Here is a 13,388-nt window from a genome sequence, read left to right as displayed (position 1 = left end):
AGGTCAAGGACATGGAGGCGTTGGAGCCCTCGTGCACTGCTGGTGGAGAGGTGGAACGCTGCAGCCACTTTGGAAACCAGTCTGACAGTTCCCCAATAAAATCGGGAATTACCGTTTGACCCAGAAATATCAGTCTTGCCTATATGCCCAAGAGAACGAACACGTATGTCCACACAGGACCTTGGACAGAACATTGGTGGCAGCGTTATTCATGATCGCCAAAATGGGGAAACAACTTGTGTGGCCATCAACTGAAGAACGGATAGACAAAATATGGCACAGCCATGCAATGGAGTATTAGTTGGTCACAAGTAAACTACTGATGTGGGCTACAACATGGTGAACCCTGAAAACGTCAGGGTAAGGGAAAGAGGCTAGATGCTACGTATTGTGTGATTCCATTCATAGGAAATATCCAGACTAGGCGTAGGGACAGAAAGTAGATTAGTGGTTGCTTGAGACTAGGAGGAGGGGAGGGGGTGCGGTGGTAGCTAATGGGAATGGGGTTTCTTCTTGAGATGATGAAAGCGTTCTAAAACTGTGATGGTTGTACACATCTGTGAATATAGCAAAACCAATGAAGTGTGTGTGTTGACTGGGTGAATTGCATAACATGTGAATTATATCTTATTGATAAAGCTTTATTGCTATTAACAAAAAAATAAGCAAAAAAAATTACACTCCACATTTGTAAACTTACTCTGTACTTGCTGTAAACTTGTATTTATAAGTTGTAATAAGTTCATTCACATTTGACTTTAATAACTATCTTTTTCACTGGAAGTGCTTTGTGACTGCAATATAGTTGAATTTATAATAGTTTGGCCTCTTCATTCCAAGTTTATGTCTTATCATTATGTACCTACTGTTTACCTTGCCCAGAGCTAAGTGATTTGCAAACCATTTGCAAACCACCTGCGAGGTGGATAGTTTGTAGAGAAGGAAATTAAAGCTTAGGTTGCCCAAAGTTACAACTCCTTACACAGGGCACGAATTCAAACCTAGATCTGCATGGCTCCCGAAACGTGCCTCATCACTGCACCAGGTTGTTTTATTCAAGTTGAAATTAGCTAGTGCAGAAAGTATACCAGTACCCTTGGTTCTCTGAATCTGAATGATTTCTGTTTCCCATCCTCCCCAGGATGGTTTTTATGCAAAGCCCAGGAATTAGTCGTGGCAGCTGACACAGAGGCAACAAGCCTAGAAGGTACAGAATATATTCAGGGACCCAGTAAGTAATCAAGTACCCCAGGGAAACTGACACAGAGGAGATACGCAAGAGTGTTTATTGCAGTATAATTTGGAAACAGTACTGTCCAGTGCAAAACAATTCAGAAGGCTATTACACAGCAGTTAGTGACTCAAGTAGAGCTACACACATCAACATAGATGAATTTGAAACTACTGACTGGAGAAGCTGGGCACAGGATACTATGGTATGATGTCATTTACATACAGTCCTCAGACATTCCAAACAAAGATCCGAAACATTAAAACAACCAGCAACCTTGTGTGTTTGCGGTAGATTGTTACGTGTGGGTCCCCAGACTGCCTTTTTCTAACTTCTGATCCTATGCAGAGGAGAGAGGAGTTGCTCAGAGCACTGACAAAATCAAAGCTACAACTACTCTAAAACCACACCACTGATATTTCTAAAATCTGCACCCTAAATGTCGTTTCTCAAGCTGCTCAGTTAAAATATAGGATGTGTTCGTGGCCTCACCAGGTTTCGTTTCGTTTCGTTTCGTTTCGTTTCTTTTCTTTTCTTTTTAATTTTTTTAAGGTCTGTTTATTTTTGAGAGAGACAGAGCCTTTTTCAGATCCTCTGAGTCCCTCTGTCTCCCCCCCTTCTGTGCTCTCTCTCAAATATAAACATTTTAAAAAATATTTAGGGGCGCCTGGGTAGCTCAGTCGGTTAAGCGTCCAACTTCAGCTCAGGTCATGATCTCACAGTTCGTGGGGTCAGGCCCCGCATCCGGCTCTGTGCTGACAGCTCAGAGCCTGGAGCCTGCTTCAGATTCTGTGTTTCCCTCTCTCTGCCCCTCCCCGACTCTGCTCTATCTCTCAAAAATAAATAAAAATTTTAAAAATATATGTTTAAAAAGTCTATGGTGATAGGTCAGGCAAGAGACCATAGTTGTAAAGAAAGGATATTAGGGGCGCCTGGGTGGCTCGGTGAGTTCAGCTTCTGACTTTGGTTCAGGTCATGATCACATGGTTTGTGTGTTTGAGCCCCGAATCCACCTCAGTGCTGACAGCAGAGAGCCTGCTTGGGATTGTCTCTCTTCCTCCCTCTCTGCCCCTCCCCCACTTGTGCTTTCTCTCTCTCAAAAATAAGTAAATAAACTTTAAAAAACAAAAAGGAAATTAAATGTGAGAATTAAACCTTCAGACAATTGCATCCGGAAATGCTGCCTTACAAAGTTAGCCCTTTGTTATTAAGCTTGGTGTTCTCATAAGTTCAAAAATGTTGTGTTAAATGAGTTTTAAATTGCAAGTATATGAATACAGCATTTGATACTGAATTCGCAACATTTCACTTAAGTATCCTGTGAATAAACTGCTTGCTACTGAAGTTCCGTATCAATCAAGTTTAGATTGGAATAAGCATGGCTAAGCACGTGGAAACCCATGTGCTACGTCCCCCTTTTTCCTTATGGAAGCATTTGATTTCTTTTTAATTTTTTTTCAATGTTTTTATTTATTTTTGGGACAGAGAGAGACAGAGCATGAACGGGGGAGGGGCAGAGAGAGAGGGAGACACAGAATCGGAAGCAGGCTCCAGGCTCTGAGCCATCAGCCCAGAGCCCGACGCGGGGCTCGAACTCACGGACCACGAGATCGTGACCTGGCTGAAGTCGGACGCTAAACCGACTGCGCCACCCAGGCGCCCCTTGATTTCTTTTAAATATATGTAACAGGGTGCTGGAGAATAGCAATCCTTTATAAAAATGTTAGGAACACGTTGAAACAGGTATGATATTCTAAAATGTCAAATAATCTCTCTAAAGGTTTGAATGAATCATTGCGATGTTTAATGTCAGACTGTTAAAGAGGATCCACAAAGAAGTTAGTATTTTTTGGACAGTATTACTGTTTTTATTTTATTTTTTAAGTAGGCTCCATGCCCAATGTAGAGCTTGAACTCACGACCTCGAGGTCAAGAGTCACACGCTTTACCAAATGAGCCAGTCAGGTGCCCCTAGTGTTTTTATTTAGTTAATAACTAACAGAAGTTTTCTTTTCTACCTACTTTAATCTCTTAAAAATCCTGGATTTTAATTGTGATCTATGTTATTAATGAGGACTCAAATCTGGTTTACTTCAAATATCTACTATAGTTTCTGCTAAAATTATAATAGCAGCTAAAATGCTTTGAGATTTTTCACATAATCCAATAGAACTATCCTGATTTTAAGTCTCCAAGAATACTCAATTAAAATTTTTTTTTAAATGTTTATTTATTTTTGAGACAGAGGGAGACAGAGCGCGAGTGGGGAGGGGCAGAGAGAGAAGGAGACATAGAAGCTGAAACGGGCTCCAGGCTCCGAGCTGTCAGCACAGAGCCCGACGTGGGGCTCAAACCCACGAACCGTGAGATCATGACCTGAGCTGAAGTCGGACGCTTAACCGACAGCCACCCAGGCGCTCCAGAATACTGAATTTAAATGATGCCATTTTTAAACTTTGGATTAAAAAAGGAAAGACATACACCACTGTTGGGAGTATAAAATGATGCTTCATTTCTTAAATGCATTTGACGAATGTACTCGGTCTTCAGTCACACTTCTGACCCTAATGAAACATGCAGAGAATTCACGGTAACAGTGTTCCTTACAGCATTATTTATAGTAGCAAGATGGTGGGAAATATCGTCAATGTCCAAGGAACAGTCAAGGAAATGGTTAAATTATTACATCCATATGATAGAATAGCAGTCAGCCATAAAAAAAAATATAAGAAGTGTGTGAAATTTTCAGATGGAAAAATGTTTATGATATGAAGAGAACAGGATATGAGATTATAAACATCATCAACTGTATATAGAATTGTATGTACAGAAAAATGTTTACAGTGGCTAATTCAATTTAAATTGTAGAATTATGGGTGGTTTTGACTTTTGTATGAAGAATAAAATCTATCTCATATGCAGGAATCGTGTTATTTTTACAATGAGAGCCTATTACCGACCCTGTTCTGCTTTACTTGGGCTCAGAGAGGCAAATTGGATAATTATTTGAAAACGTCTCTACATAACCTGCAGAATAAGCTGAGCTGTGATCTTTGTGCTTCTTCTTGGTGACCACCTCCTTAGGAGCAGAGTGGGCAAGGGTGACCTGGGACGAGGCGGGCTGTTTTCCTGGGTTTTGTTTGGTCTGGAGAACATTGCTGTCAGAATGTGTTTGGACTAGACAGAGAACCATATGACTGGAAAAGCTGAGTTAGAATGCACGTATTGAAAAAGAAATCTCAATCACAAAACAGCTTATGATGTTTTTACAAAGATCTATCTAGAACTTAATTCAGGAAAAAGAGCTGACCTGATATAGCTTATGCTTCCCTCCCATGACTTGTAAATACTAGGTATGCGTTGAAAGATGTTCTGCCATTTTAGAACCATCTGGGTCAAGTGGTTAATCGCCTTCTAAACTATGTTCTTATTGCATTGTTCTTTTAATCTTTCACTTCATTAAAATGAATTTTTAAATTAAACAGTAAAAACCAGAACACATACTATGCAAATTGTCATTCAAAAAGTACAACTTTGACTTTATCATATTTTCAAGTCTTCAGGTCTGTAAGAAAAAATTTGAAAGAGGTAATGGTTGATTTATATACCAATTAATGCACAGTTAAATTACCTGGAATCCAAAGCTTTCAATAAAATACCTTAATTTCCTGTAATTAAAAAAAATTTAATGTTTATTTATTTTTGAGAGAGAGAGACAGAGAGAGCACAAGTAGGGGAGAGGCAGAGAGAGAGGGAGACACAGAATCCAAAGCAGGCTCCAGGCTCTGAGCTGTCAGCACAGAGACCCGCATGGGGCTCAAACTAACAAACTGTGAGATCATGACCTGAGCCGAAGTCAGGGGCTCAACTGACTGAGCCACCCAGGTGCCCCAATTTCCCTTAATTATTAAAACATTTCGCGGATAGGAAAAATTGAGTGTATAGAAAACCACAAATTTTTCATGTTTGACAGATGGAGTCAGTGTGGATTCACAACTGCAGGTGAATAAGCGGCACGTTCTCTTACCGAAACGTGACTCCTGTATCCGTATTCCACCGCGGTGACTGAGCACACAGTACCCCAGAGGGAAGCGCCCTGCTCCCTCCACCCACACACTCACCGCCTATCTGTGCCTAAGTAATTGCGGGAAAGGTGTTACAACGTCATTTAATGGGGAGACCGACAAAGTACCAGATCTATCGGAATACAGAACAGTAGTTTTTAACATCTTGGGTTCCCCACAACTGGAACACAGGTTTGAGGGGTGTGCACGATCCCCTGAGATTTACAGCACAAGCCAGCCCCGTGTTAACCCTGACCTAGTGTGACCAAGCACAACCAACAAGTACAGATTTGTGCAAACATCTCAGTTTGTTTAGGTCTTTTCATTTAGAAGGCAGTACCACTTTGAAACACACTTGGAGATCTGACCTTCTCTCAGGCTGCGTGCACATCACGTAGTGAGGTTTCCACACCCACTTGATCATTTAACTTGATGCCTAATATTTAGTGGTTTCGACCAAATTTAAAACGGCAGCTAGCTCTGAGTGATGGAGGGCAGGGACCTGGTCACCTGGCTGCATCCCATGCCTGCAGTGTGCCAGATCTCTTCTGGGCACTGGGGCTTCCTGCCCTGAGGCTCTCCTCTTCTCACTCAGCCCTGCAGGGGGGCAGGGGAGGGCTTGCTCGCCCGCTTCAGGACTGGTTGGCCCTGATGGGAGCCTGATGGAAGCTATGTCTTCACCTCAGAGACAGAGCGTCCTCTGCAGCGTTTTACGGTGGCAGCGGGACGCAGGTTACGATAACCTTTGTTACCAGGATACCAGATGTGGGTATTTGTAAGTCGCTGATAGGTGAACTGGCCTTGATTTAGCAGGATTAAGTGGGGATCATTTGCCAGCTGACTTAGGATAATTATAAAAGAGACAGTGAAACTAGGGAAACAAAGACACCTAATCGTTCAATGAGAATAATCTATTATTCTTATCTATCAGAATAAAATAGACATAAGTATCTTAATGAAGTTGTGAACCTCCACATATAGCACATGGATACAGATCCAGTCTGAGACCTGAAGCCAAGCATTTACTTGCATCTTCAAGATTAAATGCAACATTCCACTGGAAAGGTTTGCATTGTGGGAGGCCAGGATGGACGGCCCATGAACCACTGAGAAACGGGTTGAGGGCTTAATGCCCGTATGTCTTCTTCAAATGGTTATATAAATATATTGTCTGAAACAGAAACTACGTTATAATCCCCAGTCTCCAATTCATCATGATTTGTGTTTTGATAGAAGACTAATTTGCGGGGTGGTTGTGAAAAGCACTTTAATAACATCCATTTTTTTAAATAGTAGAGCTTGTCATTTAAACTGTACACTTTTTGGGGCGCCTGGGTGACTCAGTCAGTTGGGTGTCCGACTTCGGCTCAGGTCATGATCTTGCAGTCTGTGGGTTCGAGCCCTGCGTTGGGCTCTGTGCTGATGGCTCCGAGCCTGGAGCCTGCTTCAGGTTCTGTGTCTTTCTTTGCCCCTCCCCTTGTGCTCTGTCTCTATCTCTCAAGAATAGATAAACATTAAAGAAATTTTTTTAAATAAATAAACTGTACACTTTTTAAGGAACTATGACGAGGAGTGTTTCTCTTAGTCTATTTTTAAAAAAAAATTTTTTTTTCAACGTTTATTTATTTTTGGGACAGAGAGAGACAGAGCATGAACGGGGGAGGGGCAGAGAGAGAGGGAGACACAGAATCGGAAACAGCTCCAGGCTCTGAGCCATCAGCCCAGAGCCCGACGCGGGGCTCGAACTCAGGACCGCGAGATCATGACCTGGCTGAAGTCGGATGCTTAACCGACTGCGCCACCCAGGCGCCCCTCTCTTAGTCTATTTAGAAAAGAGCATTTGTAAATGTCTTATTATTCCTGAAGACTTTCCATGAAGTACAGAGGCAATAATCCCCACAGTGAACAAATACGGGATTGTATTTTTCAAGATGAAAGCAATCAAAAGATATGCAAAAGACAAACATATTTAGTTTCCTAATAATGGCCTTACCATTTGTTCTTTAATAGAATTTTCAATCCCAGCTTGCACCATTAAGTCATTCACATTCTTCTGTAAATCTTCGATGCGATTTCCCATTTCTTCCAGTACAATGTTAAGGAGAATTTTACACAGGGTACAGAGCACCAGCCAGAAGGTCCTGAGAGATCCTTCAGATTGCAGCTACTCGTCGAGCCTATTGATGAAATGCCCCGGCAGTGCAACACTTAAAACGAGGGATTCAAAGACTACGCATATTGGGGCGCCTGGGTGGCGCAGTCGGTTAAGCGTCCGACTTCAGCCAGGTCACGATCTCGCGGTCCGTGAGTTCGAGCCCCGCGTCAGGCTCTGGGCTGATGGCTCAGAGCCTGGAGCCTGTTTCCGATTCTGTGTCTCCCTCTCTCTCTGCCCCTCCCCCGTTCATGCTCTGTCTCTGTCCCAAAAATAAATAAACGTTGAAAAAAAAAAAAAAAAAAAGACTACGCGTACTAATACCTTAAGGTCAGTGCAAATTAACTATTCCCCTGAGGTTTTTGGAGCGTGTCTTTAACCTCTGAATTGTAAGCTCAGTTCTTTTTTCTTTTTTAATTTTTTAAAATGTTTATTTTTGAGACAGAGAGAGGGAGATACAGAATCCGAAGCAGGCTCCAGGCTCCGAGCTGTCAGCACAGAGCCCCACAGGGGGCTTGAACCTACAGACGTGAGATCATGACCTGAGCCGCAAGCGGATGCTGAACCGACTGAGCCACCCAGGCGCCCCTTTTTTTAAACAATTTCTATGGAATGAATTCAATTAGTAAAGTGAGCTCTAGCGCTCTAAGTCTTAGGACCGATATTACAGCTTATCTGGATTTGCTCAAACTGGAAACAAACATTTTACTCTAATTCTGTTTGAATTCATGTCTTAAAACGGCTGCTGAAGTTGCAAAACCAAACAAAACAAAGGTCAGGAGAGCCATATATAGTATCCTCGGTTGAAGACATTCCATGTGATGTTTGCAAGTTTCTGATTCCGTGGAAGTGCATGCATGGTATTCAGCAGACTACTCAGATTTAGTAGTCCGTAGGCTCAGAAAGCCCCACTGGGTAGTATTGTGCATTGCGTCCTCGTATCGTATTGCTCTCGTACAAAATGCCCTGTATGGCTGGCCAGGCAGGAAGTAATTACCTGTGGGTGGTAGTTAATGCACCAGGGTATCATGGAAAGGCACAGTGTAAACACCAGGACATCGTAGGTCAACAATTATCCGCTAATAGCAGACAAAAGATGTTCCTTGATAATATTACAGTTCAAAAGCATTATAGTATTTGTTATAAGATAGAAAGGATATTTCTGAGGTTCAGAGTTGCAGTTAGAGCTTGAAAATGTTCTTGAAGTTCCTGAAATAGGTTTTCTGCCTGAAAAAAATGAACCATAAGACAATTGAATATAGTATTTACTCTTGATGTAGGGCCTTTTAGCATCATGCAATAGAACCTCCATATAAATATATAGTTAGTTAGTTAGTTAGTTAATTAGTTAGATTTTGGACAAGGTGCCCAGAGCTTTCTATTCAAAGGCGAAGGAAAATCTTTTGAAAACAGTGCTGGGACAATGAGATAGCCAAACACATAACTAACTAAATAAGCAGAGGTACTTCACACCATACCCCAAAATTAACTCCAAATCATCATACACCTGAATGTAAGCACTGAAACTATCAAATGTCCAAGAGAAAGTATAGGAGAATGCCTTAATAACCTTGAGGCCCTCAAAGAATTCCTAACTAGAGCTGAACCAGCCATCCAGAGCACACGTGGGCCTCACGTCTCCCCTGCACTCTGGGGTAGTTACCAGCTGCGGTGGGATGGCAGGATTTGTTGACCAGGCCATATCGGTATTGTTGGTGACGGCAAGCCATATTTGCATATTGCCTCCTTGTGGCTTACCAAGTGAAATCTGGAACCAGGGATAATTGCCTCCCCGCACCTGTCTCTGTCCCCATTTCGGAGACGAGAATACAGAGACGGGTGTCAGTGCGCAACCCGCACGTGCGTATGAAGGTGCTGCGGCCTCTATCGGGAGCAGTTTCCCTTCAGAGGGTTTGGTGTTTCTGTTTCACTTTTGTCAAGAAAATGTAGCCTCAAGTATGTATAACGTCTAACAAATTCTTTTCAAGAAGACAGACTAGCGTTTGAAGTCGCTTCCTGACCCGCAGCCTGGCGCTCCTGCTCCGGGAGCTCCTCCCGGCGAAGGGGGGTGGCGCGAAGGGTTTGCGCCCCATGGGGGGTGGGGGACGCACAGTCCGGGAGGAGGTGCGGCTCCCAGACGGTGAGGAGGGTGAGGAGGGACGCGGAAGAGGGGAGGGGGGCCCCACTCACCGCGTCCCGCAGCGCGTCCCCGCCCGGGGCTTTGGGGCTCCGCGCGTCCATGTCGGGTGATCCGGGTGGTCCTGGTGGGTCGGCGTCCCGGTGGTCCAGGTGGGTCGTGGGGGGGAGGGGGGCAGGTGGTCCAGGTGGGTCGTGGGGGGGAGGGGGGCAGGTGGTCCAGGTGGGAGGGGGGGCAGGGGGGGGAAGGTGGCTGTGGCGGATGGGCCGCACCTCACCCACGCAGATCCCGGCGGCGATGACGGCGGCGGCTGCAGAGATGCTCGGGCTTCGGAGGCAAATACTGGAAGAGCCTGGATGTTCGTACTCCTGACCCCCGGACGCTGGAAAAGGGCCCAGAAGGGAATCCCTGGGCAGGGCGTGGCTGTCCGCGCCCGGCACCCTGGGTACCGGCGTCAGGTCCTGGGAGGAGGCCCGGGGAGGTGAGGGCTTGGGGAGGTGGCCGCTCCAGCCCGGCAGTCAGCCCCCACCCCCGGGGGAGGGAGGGGAGACCCCGTGCAGGGAAAAGGTAGCTCGTCCAGTTTGACGGCTTCCCCTGCGCAGGACTGGTTTGCTGTGCTTTCATTGCGTCAGAGACGGAAGAGGGTAGCTAGAGAGTGAGCATCATCCTTTTACTATTATGACAAAGCATACACAGTATAAAATTTACCATCTTTAATTTTTTACTTTGAGGGGCGCCTGGGTGGCGCAGTCGGTTAAGCGTCCGACTTCAGCCAGGTCACGATCTCGCGGTCCGTGAGTTCGAGCCCTGCGTCGGGCTCTGGGCTGATGGCCCAGAGCCTGGAGCCTGTTTTCGATTCTGTGTCTCCCTCTCTCTCTGCCCCTCCCCCGTTCATGCTCTGTCTCTCTCTGTCCCAAAAATAAATAAAAAACGTTGAAAAAAAAATTAAAAAAAAATTTTTTTTTTTTACTTTGAGAGAGAGAGTGCGAGCAGGGGAGGGGAAGAGAGAGAATCCCCAGCAGACTCCCCTCTGTCAACAGAGCCCCACGAGGGGCCAAACCCACAAAACCCGTGAGATCATGACCTGAGCTGAAATCAAGAGCCTGACGCTTCACCAACTGCGCCCCCCCCAAGCGCCCCTGACATTTATCATCTTAGCCCATAACCATGTGCAGGGTGCAGGGGCAGGGAGCACCTCACGTTGTGTCACCAGCACGCACCTGCACAGCCCCTCCCCAGCCCCTGGCACCCGTTGTCCTGCCTTCTGCCTTTAGGTTTCCTCCGTTTTTATGCAGTGTGGTCACTTCTCTAGTGAGATCACGGAGACCCTGGGTGACTTAGCTGCAGCCTGCACGTGGCCTCTTGTGCATCCCCGTCCTGGGCCCATAACCACCCAACCACCAGACAGCCAGCTCTTTAAATCTCCGCCATTTCTACGGTCAACTTTAAACCTAAGGACATGATCAAGTCCTGGCACACCGCCAACACTTGTGTCCCCGTTCTGATTTTACTGAAGCCCTGGAAGGAAGGTCTCATAACCCATTTCTCTCCTGGCACCCTTCAGGCCTGTCTGGATTGTGGCTCGTGGGTCACTTCATGGTGACCCCCAGGACCCTGTTTTTAGCAGGTACCTGTTTTGGTTATGTGTCTGTACCCTTCTGGACTCAGAGCTCTGTGGGGCGGGGCTGTGTCTGTCTGGGTCACCCCCGTGTCCCAGGGCCCCGCCTCATCAGGAGAATGCACATCAAAACCGCAATGAGATCCTACCTCACACCCGCTACGATGGCTAGAATCAAAAGACAGACAATGAGAGTGTTGGCAAGGGTGTGGCAAAGTTAGAGCTCTTACACACTGCGGGTGGGATGTAACATGGCCCAGCCAGTATGGAGAACCTCTGGCAACTCCACGGAAAGCTACACATGAAGTCGCCGTATAGCCAGACATAGACACGAGAGAAGTGACAGCATACACGTGACACAGATGTTCACGGCAGCACCGTTAACAATAGCTAAGGGGTGGAAGCAGCCCAGGAGGCCACCAATAGACAAATGCAAAGAAAATGTGGTCCATCCATCCGGTGGAACGTTACTCAGCCATAAGGAAGGAAGGAAGCACTGAGGGGCGCTATGACGTGGGTGAACTTGGGAACTTCATGCTAAGAGAGGGAAGCCAGTCACAAAACTCCACATATTGTGACTGGCTTCCAGTTACATGAAACGTCCAGAATTGGCGAATCCATAGGGGAGGAAAGCAGAGTGGTGGTTGCTGGGTGTTGTGGGAGGAAGGGTATAGGGAGAGACTGCTCAATCGTTAAGGGGTTTCTTTGGGGGGCAAAATAGTCAAAAATTAGGTTATGATGATGGGTGCACGACCCTGTGAATAAAGTAAAAATCATTGAATTGTATGCTTTAAAGGGCGGATTTGTGGTATGTGAATTATATCTCAATAAAGCTGTTAAAATACCTTTTTAAGGGTGCCTGTGGCTCAGTCGGTTAAACGTCCGGCTTCGGCTCAGGTCGTGACCTCACAGTTTGTGGGTTGGAGCCACGTCTGGCTCTGCAGGGATTCTCTCCCTCTCCCTCTCTCTGCCCCTTCCCCCACTTAAACACGGGTGTGCGCGTTCTCTCTCTCTCTCTCTGTCTCTCAAAATAAATAAACTTAATAGCTTTTTTAAAGCATGGCCGTGTTGCCACTTTTCGTGTCTTTTTAAGGATCTTTCAGGGACTGAGGAGGAAGCCTTGCAGTAGGGACCTTGGCCCAGGGAGAGGGGGGTGGCAGGAGGTGCACTGGCTAAGCCCTGAGCTTCAGTCTCCTCTCCAAGGATGGTTCTCAGGTGAGGAATCCTGTCCTTCTGGTTTCTCTTTGAAGGATGTGGAGGTGGAGAGGCCTCATGCTGGGTGATCTCCGGGTTCTCCCTCAGCCACTAAGGACTCAGGGAAAACCTGCTCGGCCAGAGGGCCCAGCCCGGATTCTCTCAAGACCGGACCCACCTTGTCTGCAAGGGCAGGTTCCCTTGTGGAAGCAAACGGCTCCCCAGACGCTCCTTCACACAGGGCAGGGCTGCGTGGTGCTGGACACTTCTGACATTCTGTGCAGAGCTAGGCTGGGGTGGGCCTTGGGAGCACGCTGGGAAGCACGGATTCCCGAGAGGACTCCCGGTGCTAACAGCTGATCCTAGCTGAAGGGCCGCGTTAATGTGCACGCTCACACCCCACGCAGGCTATGCCTTCCTTGTTTTTAATTACAGACAGTAGACAGCAGGCAGGGAGCACGGCCTGGCCCACGGGAGCCTGGAACTAGACACACAGAAGAGCAGAGGCTCTTGTCTCTGAGGCCACGGGCCTCTCTTCTGCCTGTGTTTCTCTCCTCCAAGGAGCCTCTGTGAGGCTGCCCAGCCTGGCCTCGAGTGGTCTTCAGCCCGAGCTTCCAGGAACAGCTTGACCAAGGCAATTGGAACCTGCTGCGCCCAGCAGGCCACTGGGACATGAGTCTGAGAAAACAAAGACAGGCCCCCAGCTCAGAGGGTGGCTGGAGGTCCGGGTGGGTGATGGGCTTCTCTCCAGGTAGATCTGGTAGAGGCGGCCCGGCACTACCCTTGAGGGGACAGAGCCTCTGAAACTCCCACCAGAATCTGAGGCCTGGGGGCTCCCTAAGAAGGGAGGGGGCTCGGACCCAGTTCCCTCACTCAGTTGGGAATGATAAGCAAGCAGAGGCAGTGTGATGTGAGGGCTCATGCGGTCACCAAGAAACAGAACCTGTAAGGTATGTAGGAAGATTCTAGAAGACCAGCTGTTAGGGGCTCAG

At 46.6% G+C, this 13,388-nt stretch overlaps 1 protein-coding gene across 1 annotated transcript; it reads right to left on the bottom strand.

The window, feature by feature from the left end:
* Positions 1-6,761: 6,761 nt before the first annotated feature.
* On the bottom strand, positions 6,762-9,778 carry HSBP1L1 (heat shock factor binding protein 1 like 1). Its single transcript, XM_043559143.1, has 4 exons — positions 9,638-9,778; positions 8,608-8,674; positions 7,289-7,383; positions 6,762-6,791 (listed from the first exon to the last, which is right to left on the bottom strand). Exons 1-4 carry the CDS (start codon positions 9,686-9,688, stop codon positions 6,786-6,788), a joined length of 219 nt encoding a protein of 72 aa, XP_043415078.1. The 5' UTR covers positions 9,689-9,778; the 3' UTR covers positions 6,762-6,785.
* Positions 9,779-13,388: the final 3,610 nt, after the last annotated feature.

The sequence above is a fragment of the Prionailurus bengalensis genome, chromosome D3, assembly GCF_016509475.1.
Source record: "Prionailurus bengalensis isolate Pbe53 chromosome D3, Fcat_Pben_1.1_paternal_pri, whole genome shotgun sequence".
Lineage (NCBI taxonomy): Eukaryota > Metazoa > Chordata > Mammalia > Carnivora > Felidae > Prionailurus > Prionailurus bengalensis.
The sequence above is the reverse complement of the archived record's forward strand: the minus strand, read 5'-3'. Positions and strand labels throughout refer to the sequence as shown.